The 14,968-nt window shown below is 47.5% G+C and overlaps 1 protein-coding gene across 4 annotated transcripts in view; it reads right to left on the bottom strand.

Annotated features, from left to right (window-relative positions):
• acsbg2 (acyl-CoA synthetase bubblegum family member 2) overlaps window positions 1-14,968 on the bottom strand; it is a 68,446-nt gene that overhangs the window by 6,569 nt on the left and 46,909 nt on the right. For all 4 annotated transcript variants that reach the window (XM_072482572.1, XM_072482575.1, XM_072482573.1 and 1 more), the window contains 3 exons: window positions 9,267-9,500; window positions 4,793-5,010; window positions 1,872-2,011 (listed from right to left, as the gene is read on the bottom strand). In XM_072482572.1, the coding sequence (XP_072338673.1) occupies window positions 1,872-2,011; window positions 4,793-5,010; window positions 9,267-9,500 (592 nt within the window). The remainder of the gene's footprint in view (window positions 1-1,871; window positions 2,012-4,792; window positions 5,011-9,266; window positions 9,501-14,968) is intronic.

Genomic DNA, 14,968 nt, shown 5'->3' with positions numbered 1-14,968 from the left:
TGACTCCCCAAACACTGTCCACCATCTACAAGGCACAAGTCAGACATGTGATTGAATACTCTTCACTTTCCTGGATGATTACATCTCCAACATCACCCAAACTGCCTTCCTAACAGCCCAGTGTGTGTAACTATGCCAGATGGACTCCAATGAATTCATGAAGGTAGCTCAACATCACCTACTCGAGGGCAATTAGGGCTGGGCAATAAGGGCTGGGCTAGCCAGCACCGCCAACAATCCATGAAAGAATTTTTTTTTTTTTTTTTTTTAAATTTTAAAATACAAAGCTGAAAAGTATTGTTGAGATCCATTAGGCAGGCCCCAAGAACTAATAGAACAGATTTACTGCTTTGTGGCCCTGTGATACTTCACCTGAAGTACATTGGGTCTGTGATAGGAAGGTACACATTTCCTGTCCTCATCCATTAGCAAGGCCTGGATAAGATTCTTGCCTTTGTCAGGGTCTCGTGCTAGGATCAGGGAAAGCCTCTGGGAATCCTGAACACTAGCAATAGCATTCTCCCTACTGCCTGAGAGAATCTAATAATTGCGCTAAAGAGGTGTTCAATCAAGTGTCAGTTAAAAGCGTCATCTTTGATGGCTTCATTCTAGTGTTCTGCTGTGGCAACAAACAAACAAAGTCTTTATGCATTACCCTTTAAGTAGTAAAACATCCCAAGGTGAGTCACATAATTTGACACCAAGCCGCACATGGAGGAATTTAGAGCTGATGATCAAAAGCTTAAAATCAAAGGAGATTTTAAAAAACGCCTTGAAAAGGAACAAAGAGGTGGAGAGGGGGAATTCCGAAGCTTGGGTCAGAGGCACCTGAAGGCACTTTGGCAATTGTTTTGCTTTATATTTAACTTGAACAAGGTTATAAAACAGGCCTGAGGCAAACTAATCTAGGCATGGCATGAAGATAGAATAGTAAATGTATTAAAATGTGTGAAGAAAATTATTCCTTTCCAGTCCACTCCAGCAGTGTAATAGTTCTTCACTGCAGCCACCCCCTGCACAGTTAAAAGAATTGAAATCTATATTGTTGCTGATATTTCCTCTAGCTCTCCACTACAATGATCGGAGGCCCCCAGGTGCATTCCAAATGACATTCCTGGCACTGCCGGTGTCACTTGGGCACTTGCCTGCCTGGCACTCTGGCAGTGCCACCTGGGTGCCAGCCTGGCACTTACAAGATAGCACTGCCCACTGGCAGGGACACTGCCAGGGTGCCAGATTGGCACTGCCAATGTACCATTTTTTGTGTGCTGACAAAGGAGGTTGGGGAAGAAGAAAACAAATAATAAATACCAAAGCAAGGAGCACAATTTAGTGTCTTTATCCCAACAACTGTAAGCAGCAAATAAAAGGAAAAATAAGTCAAAGGGAACATGAAAACATATTTCGCTCCCAAACATTGAAGAGATTTACAGGTTTTTCAGCAGAGACAGGAATGATCGGAATGAGGATTAACTTGATACAGACAAGATAAAAAGAGGAACAACACACACAAGAATAGAGTCGGTGTCTACTGGTGGACATGAATCACCACACGGAGGGGGAAAAAGACGGGACTACACAAGGAAACGCCATGTCAATTAGTGAAATGTTAATTTAAAAATCAGATCCTGGAAAAACTACTTCTTCAAAAAAGTGAGAACTACAAAGTTGCCGGAGTTCCAATTGAAACTGGATGGTGGGCTGGCAAATTGAGGTAGAGAGACGAGCTTGATAGGCTTGCCTCACTTTTCATTGTAAAAACAAAATTAACCTCAAAATTAAAGGCCCTGCAAACTCTCCTCGCTCACATTGGGATACCTTCCAAATGGCAACCTGAACAGAAACAGCCGCTATAAATAAAAATACAATACCTTTAGTGTTAATAACATCGCTAGGAATTTGCGTTTATCTCCTATCAGCATGGCATTGCTGATGATTGGTAAACGTTGCTTTACAGCGTCTTCGATGGGAATAGGCGCAATGTTCTCCCCACCAGCAGTAATAATCAACTCTATCACAGAAAAAAAACAGAAACACAGATAATTAGCAATGAGACACAGGTTCCACAATGAAGACGGAGACATTGTGTTTGTACAACACAAGTCATGGCCTTAGGACATCCAAAAGTGGTTCAGAGGCAAGTACATACTTATTTTTGAAGTGAAGTCACATTATTACAGCACGAAGGCTAAATTAGGAATCTCGGGTTAATTCCCCAGGAATTAGCAGGACAGATTTCCCTGGGTCTCTGCAGAGGTGCACTGGGCTGACTGAGCACTGCACAGGCATCAGAAATTGGGTAGGTCACAGTGCACGTCTGTAAAAAGAGTCGCTTGATATTGCTCTTCATTTACAATAACAGCAGCTGGATTCGGAGGTTGCAGATGCAGGAAAATGTTCCTTAGCGTTAGCAGAGGTTAGTTAATGTACGAGACCTTTGATGGGTGGGATGAGAACGTTCCTAGACATTCCTGTTCGTGAAAACATCATTGCGATGTTGCAGGTCACCTTGCAGGACCTCACCATCGCTCCTGTCCAAAGACATAATCTTTCCCCCTAGATTTCCACCCACTGGAGAATCTAATTCTGTATAGTTCTTTTTTTTTTTATAAATCAAATTCATGGGATGTGGGCTTCACAGGTTGGGCCAGCATTTATTGCCCATTCCGGATTACCCTTGAACTCAATGGCTCGCAAGACCATTTCAGTGGGCATTTAAGAGTAGAGAACGTTTGCTGTGGATCTGTAGTCACATGTCCAGGTATGGACGGCAGACTTCTAATGTGAACCACATGGGTTTGTACAACAATCAACACTGGTTTCTTGGCATCATTAGACTTTTTTCCAATTCCAAAACTTTTCCTGAATTCAAATGTCACCATCTGCTGTGGTGTGATCGGAGCCCAGGTCACCAGAGTATTACCCGAGGTCACGGGATTACTAGTTCAGTGAACAACACCGCCGCCCTAATAGGAGGTCAATGAAGGAATGAATGGAACAGATTGGGAAAACACGGAAAAAGATAAAATGACAGTGCTGGGAATCGCAATCGGAAAATATTACCGGTGGATCTTCTAATGACATTCCTGTTCACCAGTCCCTTAGGCATACTGGCCAAGATGATGTATAGTACAATGACCACCCCCTGGGCCTTTGGATTTCAGAAACCTACGGTATTTCTGAACTCTCTCCTTTTTCGGAGATGGCTGGAAACCTGTTTGGGGTGCATTCTTTGCTACCCCAGTGTCCAATTAAGAAAATAGAGTCAGATCTCAAACAATCCAATCTAATAACTCTGCAGAATACTAGGAGCATTTCTGAAATGAAGGGGAGCTCTCACCAATAGTTTTTGAAGCCACTATCATTTGTCATGATTCCTCCCCAGATTTCTGCATACAACTGGACCCAGATTATACGCAAGTGCCTTCTGTAGGAAGGATTACCTTTGCTAACCTTCCCTATCTCCTCCAGGCCATACCTGAAAACTTTATCTCTTTGACCAAGCTGCCAATCATCAATCCTAGTACCTTAACATAGTGAATATCCAATTTATTTTACGGTTCGGTAATAAAGTTTGTTTGATAATGCTCCTGTGAAGCATCTTGGACACATTACGTTAAAGGTGCTATCTAAATGCCTGGGGTTGTTGTTGGATCATTCGAACAAGAATCCCAGAGAGAGCCACAGATTGTGGATACTGCTCCCTCTCGCAGTTATTGAGACAGTCATGGGCTTGATGACCAGTGCTAAGAATTGAGCAAAATTACGATTTAATAAATGAAACGGGGATAAAATAGATCAATTAAAAGGGAAATTGATACGGGCAGCTGTCAAAAGGGGTTTTGATATGTGAATTAGCAAGAGAAAAGCAAGTATTTATCTTTGAGATTAGGGGAGATATAAGGACATTGACACAGGCTAAAACCCGGGTCCACCGGGTGGGGAACATCAAAAGGGAAACAAGATTGGATGTTGTTTGGGAACAAGGGGCATTTCAGAGTTTAGGAAACGTAGGTAGTAGCAAACAAAGGGGTAACTTCATGTAATACTCTGTTTATACCGCCAGTGTAGTTAAGCGTACTGTTGTACCTTCTGGTTGTGAGTTTGTCTCTTCAGCTAATAAATATTCTTTATTATTGATCGCAAAACGACTGGATTATTCCTTCCTGGTTTGCATATCTTTTCTTATAGTATACCAAATTGAAAATATACACCACGAAGAACCAGTGTTCCAAGTTACCTTCACATTTAACATCAGTGGGGTTCTTAACACCAGAAACTGAGCGCTATGGCAGAAGGGCTGTTGACTTGTGTACTGTCATGCTATGTTGGTTAAGCATGGATGTAGGAATTTCCAAAGAAGCTCAAAAGCACAGGCTTGCAGTCAATTGTATACAAATTCTGGTATTGTTAAAAAGGATTCCGACAAGGGGGACATTTTATGATTGAAAAAAAAAAATTCAATTGCTAAAGCGAATCATGCTATTGCGAAACATGCAAAACCTTGTCGGCTTAATTTCTTTCGTTCTAAACATTGGAATTTTCAGTTACTTGGGAAAATAAATAAATAGTGGATGGGAACATTTTGAAAAGCACTTTAAAGCAATCTGTTGAGAAAACATAATACATAATCCACACAGAGTGAGCAGTTTTTCCAAATACACAGTGATAGCCTCTATTATAAAGAAGGGCAATTTGAAAAGTGATACAAGGATGTGACATGAAAATAAAGATACATGTGCATACAGATTTTTTTCCACCCCAATGATAGATAGATTATGAAAGTAGTTACCTTTAATTCTTCCTGTGATATATAGGAATCCATTCTCATCATGCTTTCCCAGATCGCCCGAGTGTAGCCAACCATCCTCATCAACTGCTTCTTCGGTCTTATCCGCCATGTGCAGATACCCCATGAACACGTGCCTGCCCCAAAAACAAATCTCGCCACAGCCATCCTCGTCAGGATTCAAGATTTTTGTTCTGCAGCCTGGCATCACCTTCCCGCAGCTGGAAGAAATACATCCATCAACAACGTGAAGCAAAAATATGGAATAAACTTCGGATTGAAATTCCGCTCTGGGTAAACTGGTGGTTCTCGTGTATCATGTAGCAGTGCACAGAAGGCATTGATGTGTATGTTTTTTTTTTTGCACTGCCCTCAGGAGAAGTTAGATCGGTTGAGGTTATCTTCCTTGAAACAAAGAAGGCTGACGGGTGACTTAATTAGGGTGTACAAAATTCTGAGGGAAAGAGGTCGAGTGGACAGGATAAAATAATTCCCTTGGTGGAGAATTCTAGAACCACGGGACATAGATGTTCTTTTTCATTTTTAATATAAATTTAGAATACCCAATTATTTTTTTTCCCCAATTAAGGGGCAATTTAGCGTGGCCAATCCACCTAACCTGCACATCTTTGGGTTGTGGGGGCAAGACCCAACAGACACGGGGAAAATGTGCAAGCTCCACACGGACAGTGACCGGGGGTCAGGATCGAATCCAGGTCCTCAGCGCTGTGAGGCAGCAGCGCTAACCACTGTGCAACTGTGCTGCCCCAACATAGATTTTGATTTAAGATAAGAGGCAGAAGGTGTAGAGGGGACATGAGGAAGAACCTTTTTTACGCAGAGGGCAGTGGAAGTCTGGAAATCACTGCCCGAGTTGGTGGTGAGGCAAAGACTCTAAACTATTTTTAAAAGTACCCTGACCTGCACTTAAGTGCTCCAAGCTACAGGACTGTGGACCGGGTGCAGCAAGGTGGGATTAGAAAGGTCACCTGGGCATCCTCGGCTGGCATGGACAAGATGGGCTGAATGTCCGCCTATGATTTAGATGCAGCCGATGGGGTTCCCTCATTACCAGCATCATGCACCAGGAGTGTCGATATCAGGTTTTCCTGTAGAAGAGCCTTCTTTTGTATGGCTTTAGGAGCTGAAATTGTACAGGCAGCTCTTCTATATCAAGTTCCCTAACTAGCCCGACACCAAATTCTATGGGGTGGAGGTCGGTGGAGCCACCGAGGGTGTCGCATGGTCGGGGGATGTGGTGGAGTTTCTCAATTTGAAAAAAATTAAGTTTGTTCTTAAAGGGTCAGAGGAGGGGTCATTTATAAGATGGAGAGAATGTTTTTTTTCCTATCTAATGAATTGTTTGCCGCTGGTGGGTGGGATGTTTGGGGGGGGGTGGGGGTGTTAAGGGGAGAAAAGGGGACTGTATATATTATGTTATTGAAAGATTGTGATGTGTATTTTGGTTTGGAATAAAGATTTTTTTTTTTTTTTTTTTTGAAAAACATTCCCTAACCAGCCCAATGCTGCGATGGAGAGCAAAATTGGCTTGGAGGGCCAAAGGGCCTGTTCCTGTGCTGTATTGTTCTATAATAATAATAATAATAACCTTTTATTGTCACAAGTATGAAGTTACTGTGAAAAGCCCCTAGTTGCCATATTCCGGCACCTGTTCGGGTAAGCTGGTACGGGAATTGAACCCCCGCTGCTGGTCTTGTTCTGCATCACAAACCAGCCGTCTAGCCCACTGAGCTAAACCAGCCCTAGGGTTTTGGCCAAGGGTGGTGTCATGACCAGTACAGGCTTGGAGGGCCGAAGGGACTGTTTCTGTGCTGTATTGTTCTTTATTCTCTAACCCCAGGATGCCACCCTCAAACTTGAATTGAGGGCAAGATGTTATTATGTGCTCTATGCTTTTGCAGAGATGCGCTAGTCACAGCCAGGAGTGCTGTGTGTACATCAGGTGGCCATGTCCAGTCCGGGGGATACTGTGGGGATGTGATAATGTCTCTGGACTAGTAATGCAGAGGCTCAGGTTAATGCTCTGCAGATCTGGGTTCAAATCCCACTGTGGCAGCTGTCAAAACCTGGAATTGAAAATAGTTTCAGTAATGGTGACCATGATAACTATCATCGATGGTCAGAACAACCCATCTGGTTCACTAATGTCCTCTAGGGAAGGAAATCTGCCATCCTTACCTGGTCTGGCCTACGTGTCATTCCAAACCCACAGTAACATGGCTGACTCTTAACTGCCCAATAAGCCACCCAGTTCAAGGGCAATTAGAGATGGGCAACAAATGCTGGCCTTGCTGACGAACTCACATCCCATGAAAGAATAAATGTGATTGAGAGTTGTGCACTTGCTCCGGGAGAGATTAAACACTGCTTGTTGGAGACAATGGGCAGAATTTTACAGTCCCACCGAAGTCAAATGACTTTTGAACAGCTCGCTGCATTTTACAGTTCCTCCCTCGCCATAACCAGACTGCAAGGTTCCGTCCAATGTGTCTACTTGGGAGGGTGTTTTCCTCCAGATTCCATCGATGTATTTATAGAGTTGTAAATGTTCAATTCCTATTCATGGGTAATGATGCTAAACGGTCTTAAAAGCAACAATAGTTTGAAATTGGGCTTTTTGTGTTTTGCCGAGGAGGCTGGAGACTGCTAATGTTCAGGGGGTAGGGAAGAACACCAGTGTCAAACAGCATCTTAAAGATGGGGGTCCAATCACAACCATAGCAGCGAACAAAATAATTCAATACAAGACGACAATGATGGGTGTCAATGTTCAGATAAACATCATGGTGCAAACACACATACACACTGATGGACAGATCAACGGACCAATCAATACACACGCTTTTCACAGCCAATCACAAGCAACAGCAGACACTATAAAACGGGGAACACTCCAGCAGGAGACAGCTCAGGGCACAGAGCTCACAGCAAGCCACTCAGACATTCACCATGTGCTGAGTGTCTCTCCAAGATAGTGTTAGGGCTAGGTCCACAGGTTAGAGGGTAATGAACGAACCACAGTAACCAGTTTACAAATGTTAATAATGTTTGTAATAAAACGGAGTTGTACCTTCCACAACCATGTTGGTTCGTCTGTGTAGCAGAGCACCCAACACAACAGGTTGCAATGGGAAGAGGGTAAAAATTCTCAGCAGAAATTCTAGCTGGAGGGCGGCACGGTTGCACAGTGGTTAGCACTGCTGCCTCACGGCACCGAGGATCCGGGTTCGATCCCGGCCCCCTGTCTGTGTGGAGTTTGCACATTCTCCCAGTGTCTGCGTGGGTTTCACCCCCACAACCCAAAAGATGTGCAGGATAGGGGGATTGGCCACACTAAATTGCCCCTTAATTGGAAAACAATTGGGTACTCTTAAATTAAAAAAATAATAATGAGTTACTCTTGCTGTACCCCTGCAGGCGTGTATAAATCTCCATGTCTACAGAAGCGCAAGAGTAATGACCTTGCACCAAATCAGAATTCTCAAGTTTCGAAGAAGAGTCATATTGGACTCAAAACTCAGTTTCTTCTCTCCACAGATGCTGCCAGACCTACTGAGTTTTTCCAGCACTATTTTCATTTCCGATCTCCAGTATTTTGCTTTGGTTTCCTGTAATGACAATGTTTTGATGAGACCTGCACTATTTTTAAAAATTTGTTCATGGGACATGGGCATCGCTGGCTGGATCAGTATTTATTGCCCGCCCCTAATTGCCCTCAAGGAGCAGGCAGTTAAGAGTCAACCACATCGCTGGGGAGTCACATATGGGCCAGACGAGGTAAGGGCAGCAGATTTCCCTCCCTAAAAGGACATTAGTGAACCAGATGGGTTTTTACGACAATGGACAACAGACTTGTGGTCATCATTGGACTTTTAATTCCAGATTTTTGTTGAATTCAAATTTCACCTTCTGCAGCGGTGGAATTTGAACCCAAGCCCCCAGAGCATTACTCTGGCCTCTGGATTACTAGCCCAGTGACAATACCACTGCAGCACCGCCTCCCCTTATGGAGGTGCAGAAACTCCATGCAACATCAGCATAGCCCCCATCAGAAAGCGTGGGGCTAACACCTTACACAAGGCGGAGAGCTGTTTCACCAGGACCTGGAATATATCTGTGCTGCCAGTCACCTGGAGCAAAATTTCATTCCTTTGAAATTAATTTTCCAAACATATATTTTTTTTAAAAATAGACAATTTAACCACTTTTCAGATCCAGCTTTGTTGCCTCATTTGAGGTAAAGAGAAACTCACTCCAAAGTACAATTTCTCTGAGGATTTATAGGAATACGTTTCTGGCTCAGTGTCAAGAATTAGTCCCGCGTAATGAGGGGAGCACGACCTTTGATGGATTACCCTCTGCTAAAATCCACTGCTTTCGGAGGAGAAAAAAAGCTGTTAAAACATAGCTGCTCGACATGGCGACTTCAGTTCAGAATAGAGGGAAGTTACACTACCTCGAAATCCTGAAGTTGTCCGGTACAGAAATGGTGTGGGGTCCCGTGCTTTCACTCATTCCGTACAGCTCGTATAAAGGGATGTTGAGGCTAAGGAAGAATTCCAACGTGTCTTTGGTTATCGGAGCTGCTCCGGTATAACATTTTGTGCACCGAGTCAATCCTAAAGCATTCCGAACCTTTTTAAACACCAACTGGTTAGCCACCTGGAAGTCAAATGAAAGAGCCATATTTCTGAAGAAAAGAAAACACAATACAAATATTTAGTTAGGCTTAAAACATTGTTTTGGGTTGTTATTGCAAAACAATTGAGTGATTTATCATTTGTGATGGTAGTGTATATTGGTAGAATGCTGAAAAAAAATGTGAAGACAGCAGTGTGGTGGCAATATCACAGAACTAGAAATCCAGAGGCCCAGGTTCATGCCCTGGAGACAAAGGCAGCTAATGCTATTTAAATTCAATATTGGAATGCAAAGTTAATCTCTGCAGCGGTGAAAACCTATCATCGATTGTTATAAAAACCCAGCTGCTTTACTAATACTCTTTAGGGAAGGAAATTTGCCACCCTTGCCTGGTCGACATATGACTCCAGATCCGCAGCAATGTTGTGGACTCTGAAATGCCCTCCAAGATGGCCAAGCAAGCCACTCAGTTCAAGGGCAAGGGATGGGCACAGATTAGAGGAGACACACTCTGGTTGTAAATGGAAGTCCTTCCAACTGATGCCTTGTATCGGAGAGATTAAAAACTGTTACACCTGGAACATCTGGTACTTTAATATGGCAATAAATGTTACAAGATCTTTTTTTAAAAATATAAATAGAGGCAGTGGGCCATCACAGTTCGATCAGTATGGTACTCAAAACGTGATGAAGACATTGTGTAGATTGCAATTTGAGGAAAAGCCTCGGACCTTGTGTCAGTGGTTTTGGGATACCAGCTCATGTGGGCATCGACATTTCTGCAGCTATTAATACTACCTAAGTGGGCAACTTGTTTGGATGGGAGTTAAGTGCCTTCTTAGGAGACCCGCCTGGGAAATACGAGTGGCATCAGCATTGTGCGCCTTTGGAGTTTTAGCCAAAAATGTCATCGCCTACCAGCACAAAAACGGAGATAAACTGCTTGTTACCAGAAGTTAAATTGGGCACGAGCAGCCTTGGGCAATGTACTCAATAGGTTCCATGACAGGACTAAAGGGTTATATCTCAAATTTCAATGTCATGAAGCTTAATTACGAACTGACTGGAAACATTGCGCATGATCTAGCGGCCACTGTGCCGGAAAGCTGCGTGCAGCGGCGCAACGTGGCCGGTAAGTGCCAGGAGACCCTACTCCCGGGATCTACCCAGTTTGCCATGCCTTGCAAGCTCGAACACGATCTTGCGAAACGCTGCGATGTGAAACCCACCCATTGTGGGAGGGCTTCACTTGTACCCTGGCACTACTGGTGCCATCTGGGCACCCTGGCAGTTTGACCTGTTTGCCAGCGTGCTAGGTTGGTACTTCTCTGCACGGCGGTGATTGGGCCGGGGAGGTGCGCTACGCAGGGGTGTGGGGGCTCAAGAGATGAGCAGTTTCGGCGAGGGGCACCTCAGTGCAGGAAACGGGACCAAGTGAGGCCCCGACTGCACGTTTCCACACACCCCCCCCCCCCCCCCCCCCCCCCCCCGCGAGGCCCCATATCTAACCAGAGTCACGTTAGATAGCGTTGTGTTTCTCGACGCTGCGAGCGCTGGGAAACACGCTCGCTATAGTTTCCTTTTGGTTCAATCGCGCCCGCTGATAACCATCAATTTAGTCGAGACAGTTGGCACCAAAGAACAGTGGCTTTAATCAACTAGATGTGTGCCAACCTGTAGCTTCCTGCACTGAGAGCCTGTCTCAGATCGGCCGGTTATATACCTCCTCAGAGGGGCAGAGCCACAGGCGGAGCCAACAGCAGCATCAACACAACAATTCAACAGTAACAGCAACAACAGTAAGTATATACAATAGTAGATGTCGATGACAATAGTAATAATAGAACAACAGTGAGTATATACACAAGCCAAACGTGGCTCAACACATTCACTCCCGTTAAGAAAAAAAAAAAAAAGTCCGGCGGGGGTGAAGCGGGCTCATAGGTGAAGTCTCACAGGAGCCAGTATCGTCCGCTGCGAACGCCGCAGCCCCAGCTGGGTGTGGGCACAGGTGTAGAGACCTTCGGCTCCAGGAGCATGTCATCCTCACAACAGGGTCCCGGACAGGGCGACAGCGCAGGGGCGGAGCTAATGGACCCAGGGAGGGATGTTGGTGTAGATGGGGACGGAAGGGGTGCGATGATGGTAGGCACGGGGGTACCCACGGGAGCCAGGTCACAGAGGGAGACTGTGTCCTGCCGTCCGTCGCGATGTGTCACGTAGGCATACGGAGTGTCCGCGTGGAGGAGCTGGACCCTCTCGACCAGGGGGTTGGCCTTATGGCTGCTCACGTGTTTCCGGAGGAGGACAGGCCCAGATGCAGTTAGCCAGGACGGAAGCGAGACCCCGGAGGTAGACATCCTGGGAAAGACAAATAACCGGTCGTGAGGGGTCTCATTAATTGCAGTACACAAGAGCGACCAGATGGAGTGGAGTGCATCGGGGAGGACCTCCTGCCAGCGGGAGACGTCTAGACCGTAGGGCCAGAAGGACAGTCTTCCAGACCATAGCATTCTCCCTCTCCACCTGCCCGTTTTCCCGGGGGTTGTAGCTGGTAGTCTTGCTCGAGGCGATGCCCTTACTGAGCAGGTACTGACGCAGCTCATCACTCATAAAAGAGGCACCCCGATCACTATGTATGTAGGTAGGGAAACCTAACAGGGTGAAGATGCTGCGCAGGGCCTTGATGACAGTGGCAGAGGTCATGTCGGGGCATGGGATGGCAAACGGAAAACGCGAGTACTCATCAACAACGTTGAGAAAGTACACGTTACGGTCAGTGGAGGGGAGGGGCCCTTTGAAATCAATGCTGAGGCGTTCGAAGGGGTGGGAGGCCTTCACCAGGTGGGCCTTGTCTGGCCGATAGAAGTGCGGTTTGCACGGTGCAGATTTGGCAATCCCTGGTCATGGCCCTGACCGCCTCAGTGGAGTAGGGCAGATTGCGGGCCTTGACGAAGTGGAAAAGCCAGGAGAACCCCGGATGACAGGTCACTGCGGATAGCCCGTAACCGGTCTGCTTGCGCGTTGGCACAGATACCGCGGGACAGGTCACTGCGGATAGCCTGTAACCGGTCTGCTTGCGCGTTGGCACAGATACCGCGGGACAGGGCATCTGGGGGCTCATTGAGCTTCCCAGGACGATACAAGATCTCGTAGTTATAGGTGGAGAGCTCGATCCTACACCGCAAAACCTTGCCGTTCTTAACTTTGCCCCGGTGTGTGTTGTTAAACATGAAGGCAAACCGACTGTTGGTCTGAGGAGAGTGAATCTCCTGCCAGCCAGCTAATGCCTCCAGTGTCGCACAGCTTCCACAATGGCTTGCGCCTCCTTTTTCGACAGAAGAGTGTCGAATCTCAGGCATGGAGGGTATGGGAAAAAAAGGCGACAGGCCTCCCTGCCTGGTTAAGAGTGGCTGCCAAGGCAAAGTCTGATGCATCGCTCTCCACTTGGAACGGGATGGATTCTCCACGGCATGCATCGTGGCCTTGTCAATTTTGGTTCTGATACAGCTGAAGGCCAGGCGGGCCTCAGCCGTCAGGGGAAAAATAGTGGACTTAGTAAGTGGGCGGGGGCGCATGTGGTCAGGGTCAGACCCTAGGACTCCCGTTTTCCACGACATAGGATGGTTGAGCGGAAAACGCATGTCTCCTTATTGTACGTCAAGTTAAGGAGTTGGGCAGTGCGGAGGAATTTTCTAAGATTGGCGTCGTGGTCCTGCAGGTCACGGCCGCAGATGGTGACATTATCCAAATACAGAAACGTGGCCCGCAGCCCGTACTGGTCGACCGTTCGGTCCATCGTTCGTTCGAAGTCCGAAACCCCATTGGTGACGCCGAAGGGAACCCTGAGGAAATGGAAGAGGTGGCCGTCTGCCAGGCAGTGTATTGGCAGCCCTCCGGGCAGATAGGGAGCTGGTGGTATGCAGACTTCAAGTCTACCGTGGAAAAGACTCGGTAGTGCACAATCTGATTGACCATGTCAGATCTGCGGGGGAGAGGGTACGCATTGAGCTGAGTGTACCGGTTGATCGTCTGACTGTAGTCGACTACCATCCGGTTCTTCTCCCTGGTCCTGACGACCACCACTTGTGCTCTCCAGGGGCTGTTACTGGCCTCATTGATCCCTTCCTTCAGGAGCCGCTGGACCTCTGACCTGATGAAGGCCTTGTCTTGAGCACTGTACCGTCTGCTCCGGGTGGCGACGGGCTCACAGTCTGGGGGGAGGCTCGCGAAGAGCGAGGGAGGGACGACCTTCAGGGCCGTGAGGCTGCAGACGGAGAGAGGGGGCAGGGGTCCCCCGAACTTTTACGGTCAGGCTTCGGAGGTTGCATTGAAAGTCTAAACCCTGTAGCAGTGGGGTGCAGAGATGGGAGAGGACGTAAAGCTTGAAATCGGCATACTCGACGGCCTGTATCGCAAGGTTAGCGATGCAATACCCCCGGATCTGCGCGGAGTGTGATCCGGAAGCAAGGGAGATGGTTTGAGAGACGGGGAGGACCCGGAGGGAGCAACGCCTTACCACATCCGGGTGGACAAAAGCTATCCGTGCTCCCGGAGTCGAAGAGGCAGGACATCTCCTGTCATTGAGTCGGATGGTCATCATGGAGTTTTGAAGGTGATACGGCTGGAACTGGTGGTGCTGAATCAAGCAGGCGACTGGTAGCGGCAGTGGCAGGATGGTCACAACATGGCGGCCCCGATGAGACACACGTGGCGGGCGGCGGCGAAGATGGCAGCCAAGATGGCTGCCCCCACAACGTGCCAGAAGAGGGCGGGCCCGGCAGGCAAGCTGCCACGCTGCGGGGTCGGAGCCTCAGGCCGGGCCTGGCAGGCTTTTGATTTTTGGACTGTAGGTCGGGCCAGGCACACCATAGCAAAGTGCCCTTTCTTGCCACACTAGTTGCAGGTCACGTTTCGAGCTGGGCAATGCTGACTGGGGTGCTGGCCCTGCCCGTAGAAGTAACAGTACGGCCCTCCAGAGCGGGCAGGCTGCCGCACTGCGCAGGTATGGGGCACGCCCGGGTCGGGTGATCGCTGTGCCTCCGACACCCCCGAGGTCAGATGGAAAGGCCAGACTCTGGAAGGCCACTTCCAGCGTGGTAGCTAGTTTCACCATCTCAAGGTCGAGGGACCCTTTCTCAAGAAGCCGTTGCCGGATGTAGCTGGACCGGACTCCTGCCACATAGGTGTCTCGGATCATCAGCTCTGCATGCTGTACTGCCGTGACCGTCTGGCAGTTACAACTCTGGACGAGTACCCTCAGTTCACGCAGATATTCAGCCAGCAACTCACCCTGGCACTGACGCTGCGTGGTCAGGAGGTGTCGAGTACTTTGTCCACTGGCCTCACAAACTGCCCTTTGAGCAGCTCCACTACCTCAGTGTACGAGGCCACGTCCCTAATTAGCCGAAAAATCCTGTGGCTCACCCGGGCGTTGAGGAGACGCTGTTTGAGTACCGGGGAGACCACGGCGGCCGAGGAGTCGAGGTAGGCCTCGAAGCAACTGAGCCAATGCTC

This window comes from Scyliorhinus torazame, chromosome 18 (genome assembly GCF_047496885.1).
Source record: "Scyliorhinus torazame isolate Kashiwa2021f chromosome 18, sScyTor2.1, whole genome shotgun sequence".
NCBI lineage: Eukaryota > Metazoa > Chordata > Chondrichthyes > Carcharhiniformes > Scyliorhinidae > Scyliorhinus > Scyliorhinus torazame.
Note: the sequence above shows the minus strand (reverse complement) of the source record. Positions and strands in the feature narration are given on the sequence as shown.